The following is a 17,252-nucleotide window of genomic DNA, read 5'->3' on the forward strand; positions in this document are numbered from 1 at the left end:
CTCTGCCTGGGTCTACTTCCCGGGTTGCTCATCACTCCATAAAAAGCAGTTGCAATGCTGCTGATGCCTCTTCCAGAGCTGCTGCTTTTGGCTCTGTGATGAGGCATTATTCTTGGCTTTGTATTCAGGCCCTGCCTGATGATATTAAAGCCACACTTTTGGATGCTCCTCTGGTTAATAAAAATCTTTTTGGGACAAATGCTGTTGACCTGTTCAAGTCCTTCCAGGATAAAGGTAAGGCCATGGAGGAACTAAAGTATATTTTTGTCTCACCTATACCCACATGTCAATGGAATTACACTTCTAAACCTGCTTTTGTTTGAAGGTAGACTTGTCAACATCCCAAAGGTAAGAAGGAGTCCAGGCGTATTTGTTCTGCTAAGTCCACTCAGACTCCTCCATCTTAGAAGCCCACCTTACAGGACAAACCTGTTTCTATATGAGATTTTGCCTCGAAACCTCAGCCAAATCCTCTTGTCTCTCTCTGCCTTTCTTTGTCTCTCCCAAATTGGGAACAGATCACATCAGACTCTTTGGTGCTGCCTAACATTTATCAAGGGTATTTCATGATATGGAAATACCCCCCCCCCCATTTCAGACAGTTCACAGCATCCTCCGGACCAACTCTCTCCCTTTTCCCAGAGGTTTTGCAGTACCTCTTAGATCAGGGTATCATTCAACCTGTTCCACCCACCTAAGTGGAAAGGGGTTTTTACTCCATGCTGTTTTTGGTTCCTCAGCAGCAGGGTACTTGGAGACCAGTTCTGGACCTCTCTCTCCAACGTTTTTCTCAAGGTCCCTTCCTTCAGGATGCTGTCTCTTCAGACTTTGTTTCCTCTTCCTCTCCCCCAGGCCTTCTTGGTCTCTCTAGACCTCAAGTATGCCTATCTTCATATCCCTACTCACCCTTTGCTCAGTAAATGTTTAAGTTACTCTGTTTCTTCCTCTCATTTTCAGTTTTCTGCTTTGCCTTTGGCCTCTCTGCTGCCCCAAGGATATCCAACAAATGCCTTGCTTCCATCATTGCCTTTTGTAGGCTTTGAGAGATAGAGATATTCCCTTATTTAGATGACCTGATTATTCAGACTCCTCCCAGCAGTCTTCTGCAAGATCTTCACTTTACCACTTGTATTTTACAAAATCAAGGGTTTACTGTCATTCTCAAGAAGTCTGTGCTTACACCCTCCCAGGATCATATTTTTCTCAGTTTCAGGATTTACACCATTCCCATTTTTGGCCTTTCTTCCTACTCCCAAGGTTTTGTCTCTAACAGCTTTCTTATATTATCTTCTTCCTCTGTCGCCTATCATGGCCAGGGAATTTCTCAGGATTCTCGAGTATATTGCCACCACCATTCACACACTTCCTCTTGCCAGGCTCCATATGAGAAAGCTATAATGGTACCTCATATTGATTTGGCTTTAACGTTGCCACCCCCTCGAGTTCCCTGTTCCTTTGTTTCCTTGTCTCTAACTCAAGCTCCAGTGATGGTCTCAGCAAATTTTTCTCAATCTGGGTCTGCCCTTTCATGTCCCAGTTGCTTTCCAAGAACTGTTCACGGATGCCTTATACTTGGGTCGGGGTGCTTCTTACTGCCCTCTGAAAGTTCAGGATCTCTGGCCTTATCATCAGAGGTCAGAGTATATCAACATAAAAAAGATGAGAGCTCTGCTTCTGGCTCTGCTGACCTTTCTTTCCCTTTTTCTTCATGGCCCCTTGAAAATCTTCATTGACAGCACCACTATAATGTGGTATATCAACAACTAGGTGGGTATGAGGTCTTATCTCCTTTGTAGACTGGCTTTTCATGCCTGGGATCTGACTGTCAGTTATCAGGTGTCTCTTCAGATGGTTTACATTCCTTCAGAGCACCATCTAGTGGCAGACTCCCTGACCAGGTTCATAACACAGCCTCATTGATGGATATTTCACAGAGATGTGTTTACAGGCATAGTCCATCAGTGGGGTATTTTTCTGGTAGACCTTTCTGCCTCCTCTCTGAACAGACAACTTCCTCTGTTCTGTTTGAGAGTACCAAGTCCTCTGACTTGGAAAGTAGGTGCCCAGTCTTTTCCCTGGAATGGAATGTCTGTGCATGCCTTTCCTCCTCCCCTTCCTCTGCTTCCAAGAGCTGTGCACAAGATCAAGCAAGACTGTCCCAAAATCATGTTGGTGACTCCCTTTTGGCCCATTCAGCACTGGTTTACCCTTCTTTTTCATCTAGCCAGGGTCAATCACCACAAGCTACCTTACCTGGTGGGTCTTTTCACAGAAGTCAAGGGAACTCTTATCCATCCTCACTTGTCCACTGTTCAAATGACACTGTGGGCGATAGATTTTAATCCATTTTAGGCACCTGTTTTCTGAGGACATGATTCAGGTTCTGCAGAATATCAGGAAACCGACTACCAGATATATGTCTAAATGAAAGATTTTCAGTTTGGTGCCTCTTTCACCATCAGGATCCCTTTTCAGTGGGGGTTCCCTTGGTTTTCTCTTATTCGTGTGAAATGCTCCATGCTGGTTTTGCATTTTCTTCAGTTAAAGCTCACCTGTCAGCAATATCTGCTCTTCTATCCTTAAAGCCTCCTTTGACCTCTGGGCTTGAGGTCAAACAATTGCTTAAAGACATTCTTTATATCAGGCCCCCAAGAAATCCTATTCCTCCTTCTTTTGACCTCAGTTTTTTTTTTATGAAAAATTGACTTGGGTTCATTTTGATCAGTAAATGTTTAAGTTACTCTGTTATTTCAGCTTCCTTGCAACTTTGTACTTGGAAGACTGGTCTGCTGTTGGCTCTTACATCTTTCAAGATGGTGTCTGAGCCATTCCTCTTTTTTTTTTCTAATTTTGCACAAAGACAGGGTGTTACTTCATAATAATCTTTCTTTTATGCCCAAGGTGGTTAATGAGTTGTCCCTTAACCAGTCTAGTCAACTTCCTTCCTTTTTTCCTTTCCACAGTCTACCAGTGAGAAGGTTCTCCACACCTTAGACCAACATAGACAGCTCGGATATTATTTGGATAAAATAAAGGTTATTTGCAAATTTGAGCAACCTTTTGTTTCATTTCATTCCAGGTCCTTAGGTTTAGCAGTTTCCAAGCAAACCACCTCCTCCTGGATCTCTAAGTATATTTCTTTTGGTTTTTCCTTTCATGGAAAACGTCTTTCTTCATCTGTAAAGGCACTTTCTACCAGGTCAGTTGCCAATTCTAGTGCCTTTTTTCAAGGGTTTGGACAACATTTTCATCCTTTAAGTTGCTACTTCTGTTCATACTTTTACTAAGCATTACAAATTGAATGCTGTTTCCAGGGCAAGTTTTGCCAGGGCTATTCTGCATGTGTTTGTAGAGGGCTTTTCTGTGCCTTCCTCCTCCCACTCTTCTTCTTAGCTCTAGTACTAGCCCTTCAGTGAAGAATACTGCAGCAGTGATATGGAAGAACATACTACATTTGTGCAAAATCTTACAATAACAGTAGATGTCCTTCTTTTCATTGTTGCATTTTTCAGTACCCCTCCCCCCATTATGTCTCTTGCCTCTATCTTTTGTTGCCCTCCTGGCTGAGGGACTCTCATTTTTTTTCCCTTACAAACTTTTTTTTTTCTGTATGTATATGTTTTACATTGCCTGGGGTATTTTGTTTCTTCTGGGTATTTGCATCCATATGTTACCTTTATGCCCAATGCGAAGAGCATACATGTGACATACAGCATTTATAAGATCTAAAGGCTTTGGTATACTGGCTGGATGTACAGCTATCCTTGGAAGGACATCTTTTCAGTAAAGAATACTGCAACAGTGAGGAGAAGACATCTACTGTTACAGTAAGATTTTACACAACTGTGCTTTTTGTTGGCACCAACTGGAAAACCTTTTCTATTTTCTTATTTATGATTTTCTAGTAGCAGACCTTCCTATGCCCATTAAGACCTGATGCACATCCTCAGAAAACAGGTGCCTAAAAGCTATAAAGACCCTATCATCTAGGCAGTCAGTTGAAGTTATCAGGGGTTGGGATGCATCAAACATTCATGTTCCTGCGTGAGTAAATTCTTTCTCTGATGAAGCTTGTGGTAACTGTACTTGGCCAATTTCAAAAGAACTGAGAACCGCAACTGCCTAGGCAAGAAGGGAGTCACCACAGTGATCTTTGTGGAATTCTTCTGAATCTTCAGAAGAACCATAAAAATCAGTAGAAAGGGTATAACAGGATACAGGAACATTGCTGTCCAAGGATGAGGAAAGGCATCTTTCTTCCAGGTCTTCTTACATCAAGTCTTGGAGCAGAATTTTTTCAGTTTGTTTAGAGAGGAGGCAAAGAAGTAAAGGAGGAAGAAATGGAAACAGATGATCCTCTGTGGCGACCCCTAACGGGAACAGCCGAAAGAGAAGAAGAAGTTTAGAGATGAGGTAAAAAGGACTACCTGAGGAATTCCCCACAGATGAATGAAATCTTGGAAAATCCCCTGATTCAGTTTTCATTTGGGAGGGTCTACCTTGGTCCTGATTAGCTTGTATGCCACACATTTTTTTCTGCTGAAATGTGAGATGCCTGTAGAGTGATATTGTGCTGTAAAACTATATTCCATGCTAACTTGACTAGTCTGCATAGGAGTAAGATCTGGTGCCCCCTTGCTTGTTTATGTACCACATGACTGTGGTATTGTCTGTAACCACTTGAAAAGGTTATGTGTACCACAGATGATTCACAGATTTGAAAGCTTTTATAAGAGCTAGCATTTAGGGGTAGCACAGTGGCACACTAGATAGTGTTGCTCCCTCACAGCAAGAGGTTCCCTGGTTTTATTCTCAGCTGGGATGCCTTCTTTACAGAGTCTACATGTCTTCCCTGTGTTTGCATGGATTTTCTCCAGGTGCTCCAGTTTCCTCCTACATTCCAAACACATGCAGTAGGTGGATTGGACACACTAAATTGACCATAGGTGTGAGTGTGCACACATAGTGTGGAAGAACTACCACAGCAGGGCTAGCCACCCGACTGTGTAAACCTTAGCTCTAAATAATTGCTACTGTGAGGTGACACCCTGAACCCATGTGCAAAAATGGGAAAAAGGGGTTGCGAATAGATAAGAGCTAGCATCTCTTTTATGTTTGTATTTTGGTCCATCTTTCTTGTCCCAGAATCCTTGCACTTTAATTCCCATTGACACCACTCCCCGAACAGAGTCTGAAGTGTCTTTTGTGACTGTTTGTTTTGGAGCAGAAGGGGAAAATGGGAGACTTGGATTCAAAGAAATTTGATGTCTTTACCAAATGATTTCCCTTTTCACAAATCCCAGAACTTGGCTTTGAAAAAACAGTGGGTGTTGCTGCTGGGGCCAGAGAGATTTCAGATACCATCTGAGTCTTGCAAGAAGTATCACGAGAATTATGGAAGCCATAAGACCCAAAATTCATAGGAATTCCCTCTCTGTGGCAGCAGTCTGAATGGAAAATCCATGGAATAGATCTGAGGACTAGTAGTTTGTTCCATGGTCAAGCTGAAAATGGTTCTTGTTTCCCAGGAAAGGTGAGTAGCAATAATTGGTAAAACTGGAAAGTAGCAAAAAAGTAATTTTCCCCACACAAAATACACTTAAAAGCACTTTAAAAACTTCCCTACAGCCTCAAAAGTAAGCAAACATAATTTATCCACAGAAGAAGTTGTTTTAAGCAACTTTAAATAACTTTTTATCACAAAAGTAAAAAAAAGTGTGCTTCCATTTAAAAAATACATAAGTCATGAGACAGTAAAGGAAAATACTTTTTCAAGCTTAAAAATACTTGTTTCATTTGATAAGTAATTTTTAACAAGTTTAAAAGTAATGTGGAAGTTTTCCCCCCAAAGGTAACATCTGCCGATCAGTGGACTAGCATTAGTGATCCACTAAAATCCCACAGAGCAGTGCTCTTCTCAAAGACAAGACAGCTCAGAAGGTCTTGGCATCATCTTAGTCAGCTCAGCTCAAGCTGTTTAATGGTTTAAGTGAGTAGAAGGTGCCATGAAGCTTTGGAAACTGTTCAGCTGTTATATCCAGTGCAGGATATAACCCATATAGCTTAGGGTTCTACAGCAGTAATCATAACAATGGACATTTACCTTTTAGAGAATGTAGTTTAAGTGGAAAAACTCAAGAATGGATCAGAATACAAATCTACTTTTGTACTGTGGGGAAAAAAGCTCTATGAACTGAGGTGTCCAGGAGACACCCAATGAAAACAGTCCTTTGAGAATGAGTCAAAGAAGATTTCTGTACATTTTCTTGGAAAGTCAGCCTGTGTAGGATATCCCTTACCCAACAGAGACTTCTGTTACTTTTAAAAAGATTCTACAAATATAATAAGCAAGTTTCCTAAGTAAGGAAATGTAAATATCTTGCAACCTGCAGTAGGCTATCACAGGAGCCAAATACTTTGAGTATCCTTGGAGCAATAGATAAACCAAATGGTAATGCAGAGATATGATAATGTGATCCGGGCACACAAAACTTAGAAAACATCTGATGCCTTTGTCTACAGGAATGTGATGATATGCATCTTTTAAATCTAAGGTCACTATAAAACTGAAACGGGGACTAAGGGGTAACAAGTTGTGAGTAGACAACACTTTCAACTTGGGTGATATCTCAAACAGATTCTGAAAGGAAAGATCCAGAACTTGTCTCCAAGACACTTCTTTTGTTTGAATATCCTGGAATAAAACCCTTCCCTTGAGAAGGAGGAATAGCTTCTACCACCCCCTGAGTAAGCATATGCTGCATGACAGGATGGAAAAGAAGATTTGGTCTGGTGGATGAGGAGGAATCCTCTGAAAACATGAGAGACTCCCATTGCAGTCTGTAACCTTGATGAATTACTCTGAGAACACATCTGTCTGAAACTATCTGTTGCCAAAGAGAGAAATGGAGATTCAAATTTTCTGGAAGGATTAAAGAACTGCTAGGTTGGAAGGGAGATTGCAAATATTTCATATAATTATTAAGACTTATTAGACCGTCCTTTGTTCTGGGGGATTCTTGTTATTTTTCTAAAAACTTCCCTGCCTTTGCTTTTTAAATGTCTGCTTACCAGCAGTTTACTGGGACTGTTTATTTCACTTTTTAAAGAAAGTTGTGAAAGGAGCAATGAATCCCATCACAAACCTGGAGAAGTATGAAAAATCTAAGAAATCCTTGAATCATCTTTCCTCATCACACATTTTAATAACCTCTGCAGCAAAATATTAAAAAATTAGTTCCCTATCCAAGGGAGAATTTGGAATATAATTTTGGACATCCTCTGGAAGATTTTGAGAACACAGCCAGGCAAACCCGCTCATAACAGTTTCAGTGGAAGCAGCAGACTTATATGAGCATTTAAAACAGAAAAAAACAACTTACACACAGCAGATCTCTCATCACAAGAGGAAAACAATCCTAAAACATTGCTAATTTTCTCAAAAGATGCAAGCATAAACTTCAACATATGAGCTTGATAGAGAAGTCTAAAAAATAAGTGCTGAAGAGCAATACACTTTTTTTCCTCAAATATATCAAAGCCTTCCCATCCTTGTCAGAAGGAGAGGGATTGGTATTAACTAAATGTTTAGCTTCAGAAGGATTCACCAAAGCAATACCTGCTGGGTCAGATTTGGGATGAGTGTATATAAAAACGTCAAAGACTGAGGTACTTTATATGATTTATCGTCTCTTTTGGGGTAGCAGGAATGGGAGTAGTTTCTGGAAATTTCAGTATTAACAAATCAATACTTCCTAAGGGACAGAGAATCACTGTTTTTCCACTGAACTGATTAATTCTAGAGGTAGTTTTGGAGAAAAAGAATCCTTCAAAAATACTGTCTAAAACCATACTCTACAGAATCTAAATCAGAAATCTGTGGCAGTAACAAGTAATCTGTGCCTTTTAAAAAAAAACAAAAAAACAAAAGAAGTTCAAACTCTCATTTTCTTTGGAATATGAAAATCAAGTTTTCTTTTGCCAAAAACAACCATACCAGAAGGATCAAGAGTCTACAGTACCCCTGAGCTAAGCACATTAAATTATTCCTACCCAGAGTAACTGAGACAAGATAAGATATATGTTTAAGTTTTTGTTTCTTTTTGACAGGAATTACTGTAGAAAAACTGTTGCCAGCAAAAACATCCCTAGGGATGGGCACATCTTTGTGGCTAGGCAGAGTGGGATTCTCTGCCTCTTCTCACAGGACCGACATGAGTGACTCTCCCTTTACAGAGGACACGTCTAACCTCTGGTCCATGGTTGGCTGTAGGGAACTACACCAGCAGGACCGAAGGAGAAAGATGGGTGTTTGAAGGAAACCAGTTTTGGTCACAGCTGAGTCCCCTTCCAAAGGCTGAAACACTTGAGCAGTCTGCTGTGGTGGCATAGGCTGTTTGACAATTTTCTTCTTTTTTGTGGCTGGAAGAGGAAGAACCAAGAAATTGGTAGATTGCTTCATGGTTAAGTTGAAAAAGGTGCCTGATTTCCAAAGAGGCCTGGCAGCAATAGTCAGTACAACTGGTAAGTTGTAAAAAAAAAAGTAACCTTTTCCCAAATTAAAACACAGTAGAATCACTTAAATGCTTATCTCAGTATTCCAAACTAAAATAACACAACTTTTACCATAGAAAAGTTTAAAGTTAGTTTTAACAGCTGTTTTTTAGCACAAACATGTTCAAATGTCATCTGGCAGTCATGAAAACACTTTTCTTGCCTTAATTAATTATGTTTTACAGAAAAAGTTAGTTTTATATCATAAAAATTAAAGTGGAAGATCCCCCCATAGGGAGCATATCTGTCCAGCAATGGAACAGTGTTAGCTCACAAGGGAGCTCTCTATCTCTTCGGTGGCAGGAAAGTACTGAAGGGCTTGGTTTGGAACCCAAACCTGACTTTTACCTACCTCAGCTCAATCTGAGTAATGGTTTGGCAATGTGGAAGGTGCCCTGAAAGCTGTGGAAGTTGGCCAGCTGTTATATATTTAGCAGGGTATAACCCATATAGCTTACAATACTGCAGAAATTATCCTTAAGAACATTAGTGCATATTTGAAGAGAGACCAGACCACTGTAAAGGCAAATCATAACACTTGTGTTCTATGTACTGTATTTGTCTCTTTCTTGAGCAGAAAGATCTCATCAGGCTTGTCTCATTCCTTGGGAAGTCTAACACCGGTCTCATGGCAGCATTCTATCAAACCTGGGTGATGCACAAGGCTTACATATAAATCCATCCTTGCTAGGACTTTTCTTCAGTTCTTCAAACTCCATAAGGCTCCTTTTCCTCTAATCATAGCTGTGAAAAGACTTCAACATATTTAAAAAACTTCCACCTGAGGTGGCACAGTGACAGCTCCTCTCTCTCCTGCAGCAACTAATTCGCTGCTCTTCATTAATGAAACATGACTTCTGATTAATGTTGATGTTCATTCCTTCTGTTGTACACTTAAACTCATCTACTTGATCTTATATCTCCCCCTCCCCTGCAGAGAGGAATCCACCCTGTGACATCTAATTTGGAGGTGCTCATGTTCATTTTTTATTTAATTATTTTAGTTTCTTTACTGGGGTAGTACACTTATTACAGCAGACCATTTGCAGACACTGCCCAGGTGAAGAAATTCACAAAAAAATAAAACAGAACAAAATTTACAAGCATGGAGTAATCACAGAAGGTAGAGATTCCCACAGACAATTGAAACTATAAATACATATTATTTACAGACTAGAAAAAGAAATGTGGATTAGTTTTATATATTTATTTATTGACATGTGATTACTAGGAAAGTCCGATTTTCAGCAGAGGCTTAGCGAGAAAAGTTCCTCAGTATTACAAAACATTTTTTTTTCTTTAACAAGAAACCTCTTTATTAAATCATCATTTATTACATAGACACACATTTTTATAAATGAAAACAAACCTTATTGACAACATTTTATTTGCAAACATTATCACTTAATCTATCCAGTCACTGTCCGTCAAACTTATTACATAGCTCATTCAAATTATGCCGCCTTTTAAACCTCATTCCTCCTCTGCATGTATTGTTCCCACAATTCCTATTTTTTTTTCTGTATCATTTACTCTTACCCTTTTCTAAAGATCCAATTTCCAGTTGTTTTATCTCTGCTACTAGATTCACTAGTTCTAATACAGTTGATTTAGACTTTGATTTCCATTTTGTGGTAATTTTTTTTTTTTTTTGGCAGCCACCATAATTACGCTCAGCAAGGCCTTACTATGTCTAGACAATTCTGATTCTGTATACAACTTCAAAATTAAAACCATTTAAGAATAATAATTCTACAGTTTAAAAAAATAGAAAAAACAAACACAGTTTAAATAATTATAACAAATTAAATATAATATGAAAAATTGTTTTAAGTAGATACAGGTTATATAGCAGTGATTTAATAGAGAAATTTTAGCCAGTTTATAGAAATAATTATAGGTAAGTTGGTATAACACAAACAAGAATTGCAATACAAAGTGACAGAAAAGCAAGATTATGGTATATTTAGAGAGAAACTGAGGTGAGAGAAATTGATAGAAGTAAGGAAGTGAGTGAAGAAGGGAGATGTAAGGTATGAATAGGTATTTGCAAAATTTAAGGATATAGTTTATCCTGTTGTTGAGCAAGAACAAAGCCAGCTTTTGGCCAGGTCGTCCTTCAGAATGGTTTTGAAGGATGGGAGTGTATTGACCTGACAGAGATAAGGAGTTACAGATGTTAGCAACATGCTACGAGTAAAGAAAATGCCGAGCAGATTTGATAGTTTCTTGCAAAACAGCAGTTTTTGGTCATTGTGGGAGGGAGGCAGCAGGTAGAATAGAGGGTCAAAGTAAAACTGATATATGTGAGGTGGGAGATAGGTGATGTGTCCAGTGGTTTTGATGTATCTTGAGTTCTCTTCTAAAAATGGAGAAAGAGGAGAGTTCTTTTATATGGGGGGGGGGGGGCAGAATGTAAGTATAAATGAGGAGTGGTCGGTACAAAAGAGTTTGGTTTGAGGAAGGCAACAGGGAGAGGTTGTTGGGGTGTTTTTATTATGGAGTTAGGCAGCAAGAGGTGAGAAGGCACCTGGTTGAAGTAGTTGAACAATAACAAATACTAGAAGTAGTTCAACTCGTAGGAGACTGATAGCCATCTGGCTTTGGAAAGGGTGATGCAGTAGTATTCGTGGGGTAGTGACTGTAAATGAATTGGCAGATTTTGTTTTCAGTGGACTGTAGAGTGGATGAATTTGTTTTTTTAGAGACTATGGCTATGATGAGGAGCCTAAATTCAAGTGGAGTAAGGATAACTCCTTTGCTATTGGGGCTCTAGCTGGTCTGGAGAGAATGATATTTTCTAAGACAAGAACAGAAGAAAAAATATCTTTTTCCTGGTGTTTTTAATGTGGTTTTGGAAGTTAAGTGACTGATCTAGCCATAAATCTAGGTATTTAAAAGACATAGTTTCTTTTGGGGACCATTCAGATTTGTCATGTTGAGATTTTTAGCAGTTTTTGTGAGGGTCCAAATATCACATTTTTTTGTTTTGGATGGGTTTAAGGGTAGCTTGTGGTTGTTTAGCCAAGAATTAGAGTAGTGGAGGTCAGACTGAAACTGGGTTTGAAGTGTTGAATGTGATTGACCAGTTAAAAGGATTACCTTGTCAGCTATGTGAGAATTGATAGGAAGGTTATGGAGGTTGAGAGTAGTTTGTTTATAAAGCTTGAAAAACAACAGTGGGGCTAATATGACTACCTGGGGCATTCCTTTGTTAAGTAGTGCTGGAGGTGATAGAGGTGAGCCTATTTAACTCTGAAATACCCAATTGATGAGAAATCTTAGAACCAGATGACAGTGTTGAGGCTAACCCTGATTTCTTGGAAGGAATAAAGGAGCGGGAGGTGGTCAATAAGAGGAAAAGCTTTGGTAGGGTTAATGAAGTGTGCTCCTGAATGGTTTCCTTTATCCATGTTGAGAAGGATCTCACCTGTAAGTGACCATAAGGCTATCACGTTCCTCCCAACCCAGAATCCATGCTGTTTAGGAGTGAAGAGATGGTACTGTTGGATGTAAATGGACAGCTGGTTGCAACTACAATTATTTTCAGAAGTGTACGGAGGTTGGAGACAGGGCAGAAATTATAGACATTTCTTGGCTGAGAATTTTGGGAAGGAGTTTAGCAAGAGCATTTTTCCATATTTTGAGTTAAGCAGAGGCTATTAATATGGAGAAGAAATGAGGTAAGGAAGTCTTTGCAGAGTGATATAAACGAGCAGGGTAGGTTGTCTGCATCAGGAGTGTGTTCTTAGTAGGGATCAAGGTCTTTATAAGTAATTTTCTTAAAACAGAAGAGGGGAATAAAAGGAGGAGAGGCTGAATGAGTTGGGGAAAAGTAGTGGTTGCAGTACTGAGGAGGTGTCCGGATTCCTTGAGAAAGTCAGAGGTTGAGAGTGGGCCTTTAAAGGTCTGGATGGTAATATTGGAGGAGGTAGGATCTGTGGATTGTCAGCCTATGAGTATATTTACTGTGTGCCAGAAGTGTTTGGATTTGGCTAGTAGAGCAGTTTATTTATGTCTGAAATATCTGGTTTTGTGCCTGCATATGGATTGCTTAGCTAGATTACTTAGTGAGAGAAAGGCACCATAAATGCCACACATTGAACTGAAAGCTCTCTTGAAACCTAGGGACAGTGGTTAGACAAGGTTTTTTTCTTGTATTTGAAAACAACTTTGTGAGAGGGAGAATTTTGTCTAAGTTGAAGGAGGTTATATGTAATAGTTGTGGCAGCTAAGTTGGTGTTCTTTAAGTTGGTAATGTGAGACCAGTTGAAAGCTGATACGTGTGTTTTTGGGTTTTATGTATTTGTGGTGGTTTTGAGGCTGAAGGTAACTAGTTTGTCGGCATTTTTGTGACTGATGGCTATTTGGGAAACTTAATGGGGAATGGTCACTGAATGAGGATGGAAGAACAAACAGTTTGGAGATAATGGGAGGATTGTTGATTAGCAGGTCCAGGAGGGAGTGGTTAACAGGTTCAGAGATCTAGACAGCTGTTGGCCAGAAATTCGACAGTGCTGTTTCTTAGGGGACCTAAGTAGTTTAGGTTAAAATAGCCTACAATAGCAATATTTTATAGCTGCAGGAAGCTGAAATGATAGTAAGAATAAGGGATTTAAATGTGTTAAGAGATTCTGGAGGAGGAAGGTGAGGTTTTTTCTAGGAGGGAAGTTTTAGAAGGATCCATTTAGGTTTAGTATCCGAGGAGGCATTTGCTTAAGCAATGATAGCTGGGTTAAAACGTACTTTATAAAGAATGAGTGTGGTCCCACCTTGACTTTTGCTAGGTTTTGTGTCTTAGAGGTATTTGTAGGAGGAGAATAGATACTGTAAATTAGTGTTGGTTAGTTTGAGCCATTTTTCAGTGACAGACATGATATCAAATGAGTGAGAAAGTTGTTTATATGGTCAACTTTAGTAGTGACATTTTTTTATTTATTTATTAATGCAGCAGAGAGGTTGTTGGTGTCAGGAATGTTATGAGTGTTATTTGGTGGGAGGAACCTGATGAATTAGTTTCAGTGCTGACTCTGAGGAAGAGTATTATTGAATCATTCCAGTACATGCTGGAAATTACAGTCACCTGGGGCTAAGAGGACAATATTGTCTTTAAATAACAGTGATGCAACCCTCATATTCTCTTACTAAATAGTCTCAAAGTTGTTTTAAACATTTTTATTAAATCAACACATTTTTAAAAAGGGACATAGATACAAATGCATTACTAGAAAACAAATTATAGTAAAATTTGTCATTATTTTTATGCAGTATACAAATGTTTTCCTTTTAACAATTTCACTCACTCCGCCATCCAGTGCTCATTTCCTACCTTCCCTTAAACCTCACTCATTTTCCTGAGTTTTATTCTGCATGTATTATTTCCAAAATTTTCCAAACATTTCACACATTTCTATGCAACTTGCTCCATCCCTTTTCTAAAGTTCCCACCTCTGGTTCTTTTATCTTCTTTACAACATTCAGCACTTCAATTAAAGCTGGTTTAGATTGTGATACATTGGCTACATTTTGATCAACTTTTCATGAAAAAATCACAAAGTAGAAAGATAAAAATCTGAATGCGATGGCTTTAATGCCAAAAATGCAGACAAAAGTCTCTCTCTTCTAGCACAAGTCTGAATGGCAAGCAGCTGTATTTCTAATACTCTGTACTATTGTACACTTAGCACTAGACATTTAAATGTCACAGGCACATAGCTTAAAGTCCACAAACACATATAGACAAAAATGACAAATTGCAATAATCCCTTCAGTATCTGTATAGGGACAAAGACCTGTTATATTGTTCTATGTACATGACAAACTCAACACTATTCCTTATAAATGGATCTGATCTATTGCTCCACGTCCACAACAAAATCCATCTCCTTCTGAATCAGAGACTTGACTATGTATATTATATTTTAAATTCAGAAATTAATGATTCTCTTTGAAAGCTCTCAGTGGCTAATTATATCAGTAAGATGGAGTTAAGTGCCTAATGAATGTTTTAATGGTTGGTCCAAATTTCAAATGTAGATGGACTTGCTCATGACCACCATCCATTTCTGGAAAAATTTATATATCTGATTTTAGCCAAGAAGTAAAGCACTTACAGCATATTTTTTGAGGCATTTGACAAAATTTGCATGGAATATAGGGCAGTCAGATAAGGCTGTGTAAAAAGTGTCAAATATTCTCTCCTATCTCATTTTATAATCAATTTATTATTAGAGATCAGAAATTGGATAGCTCTACCAGTAGCTACTGTCCAGTTATGTTTAGGACCCTTCGCTGCTGAATTCTAAGCATCCTTTTTATCTATTTTTAAACCTTTAAATTGCAAAACAAAAATCTCAGTACTTACACCATATTCAGGGCAGCAAAGAAGTTTTGAAAACTGTGGTACAGATATGGTGCTATAAATGCACATTTGTAATTGCAATTTATATGTTTTTCAAAAGGGAAACTTAGAACAGATTAATCAAAATGCTTTATTGAATATCATGTTTTACATAAGATTGTTTTACTATGTTCTTAAATCACTTTTTTCCACTTTACTGAACATGTTTTGAATGTTTTTGAATTATTTTAACCATTTCTAGTATTTTTGCTCTACTGTAAAAAAAAAAAATCATGCAGTCTGTTTTTGTTTACAGCCTATACCAGACTCAAGTCCGATGAAACGATCTATTTCCACACTTACTCCTCAACGTCCACCAGGCATGTACCTGCAAGATTATACTCTAGAAAGATTAATGCCTGACCATACACATCACCATCATCACCATCACAGGTGTCACCGAAGGAAAGAGAAAAAGCAACGATCCCTTGAGAGGTCACCCTTCAGACCAACAGATGGAGATTCAGGTAATATACTGAAATCTGTTCACCATTATAAAGCAGTCAGACATAGAAGTTTTTAAGGCACAAGTAAAAGGCAATACAAAATAAGTATAAGATATATGCAATCTTTAAATGCCAGAAGGTGCCGTAACCCAAACAGTATACAGAGAAAATTAAGTTTCATAACATCCCATCCTCAATTGCCAGTATTAGAAATTACAAATGTATCTGTTGTTTTTCTGTCACCATAACATTCCAGGTTCAGACATGTGAGCTAGAAGTCAGAAGAACTGCTTTATTTTCTCAAAGGGACAGTAAGAATAAGAGTTCAACAGAGCAGCAGTCCTAAATGCAAGCCAAAAGTCGTAGTTCAGTTCACAGCAGTTACCATTTATATGGTGATATGAAAGGTGCAATAATAAGTGCATAAAGGCCCTGTCCCAGTACATACAAGAGAGAATATTGATGCCTATTGTCTGTTACCCACTTTCTTCACTAAGAAAGTATCCAGTCATGATGTTGTCTGTTTTGTTCTCTGGACTTTCTTTTAATTGGCCAAGGTCCACTCGCCATTTATTCCTTCCCTTCACTTTCTGACTAAACCTGATATGACCCCCACTCAGATGCGTCCTACCTTTGCAGGAAACATGTTCTCATTCAGTAATTAGCTACATAAACACATGGCAAGGGTAAGAGTCCATTGAATAGTAGGCAACCTAGAATGTAATTGCACCAGTTTTTTTACGGTTTTGTGTGTGTGTGTGTGTGTGTGTGTGTGTGTGTGTGTGTGTGTGAGTTTGCCTTTTAAATTACTTCAGAGTACCATCACACAGAGTGCGGATCATGTATGCACATTCCATTTCATGTTCTCCTGAGGCTGCTTCTTGGTTCTGGAACATGTAACATTCACCGTTTGCTAGGCTCCTTGCATGAATCTGGCCCTCTTCCTCAGCAGTCACCTTCTGGCTGATCTGATAGCCACTTGATTCTTTCTGTTCATCTTTCAACAGCCAGTGTTCAGACACAGATCATCACTGAGTACATATACATGTCCCAAGAATGTGTTAGTGGGTTTCCAGTATTGTTCTGTTAGTTTCCGTCAATAATGACCCAAAGTCCGGTAAGGAATGAAGGAGAGTAAACGAGGGTCTTAAGTTTGCTAATAGGATTATTGGAAGGCAGGATAGGACTCCCAAAAGTCGAGACAAAAATGGAATACGTACGCCAATATATCCATTTCCTTAACATAAGAAACAAGCTGCTATGACTCTGCTAAATATTCACTTGCAAAAAGTGTATTCATGAAACTGTACAACATAAACGTGTATATAAGCAAAGAAAGCAAACATGTAAAGATAGAAGATTTGGTAAATGAAGCCAAAGAATATGAAATTGGATAGAAAGTGGGAGGGGGTGGCAAAGGAGGAAGACAGAAATCAAGCAGAACTGGGGGATGCTTGCACATATTCAGACACACACACACATTTACATAGTGTCCCAACAGCAGACCACCTGTACTTGGCTACTGTCCATCACAATCCAGGAGGCAGTTTTCAGATGGACTACATTTCCATGCATTCATTGCACAATTTACAGAAAACCTACATGAACCAGATGCAAAAATTAAGGCAGTTCTAAATACTGTAATAAAACAAAAATTGTACACACCTTAGTGAATTATTTTGCCAGGTGTGACACTGTAGACATTACCCCTAAGCATGTTGATTAGCCATGCTGCATAGACTCAAGCCATCACCTGTCACATACGCATTTGATAGAGTTTTCATTCATGCAGTAGCCTAAATAAATGACTCCAATTTTCAAGTTACAATAATAGAAATTGCCAATGTTGGAGG

At 38.8% G+C, this 17,252-nt stretch overlaps 1 protein-coding gene across 1 annotated transcript in view; it reads left to right on the forward strand.

Moving 5' to 3' along the window:
* CACNA1B (calcium voltage-gated channel subunit alpha1 B) overlaps positions 1-17,252 on the forward strand; it is a 3,578,581-nt gene that overhangs the window by 3,367,157 nt on the left and 194,172 nt on the right. Inside the window, exon 47 of the mRNA XM_044058770.1 lies at positions 15,210-15,420. Within this exon, the coding sequence (XP_043914705.1) occupies positions 15,210-15,420 (211 nt within the window). The remainder of the gene's footprint in view (positions 1-15,209; positions 15,421-17,252) is intronic.

Source organism: Protopterus annectens, chromosome 16.part0, assembly GCF_019279795.1.
Source record: "Protopterus annectens isolate FY-2018-M chromosome 16.part0, PAN1.0, whole genome shotgun sequence".
In the NCBI taxonomy this organism is placed as follows: domain Eukaryota; kingdom Metazoa; phylum Chordata; order Ceratodontiformes; family Protopteridae; genus Protopterus; species Protopterus annectens.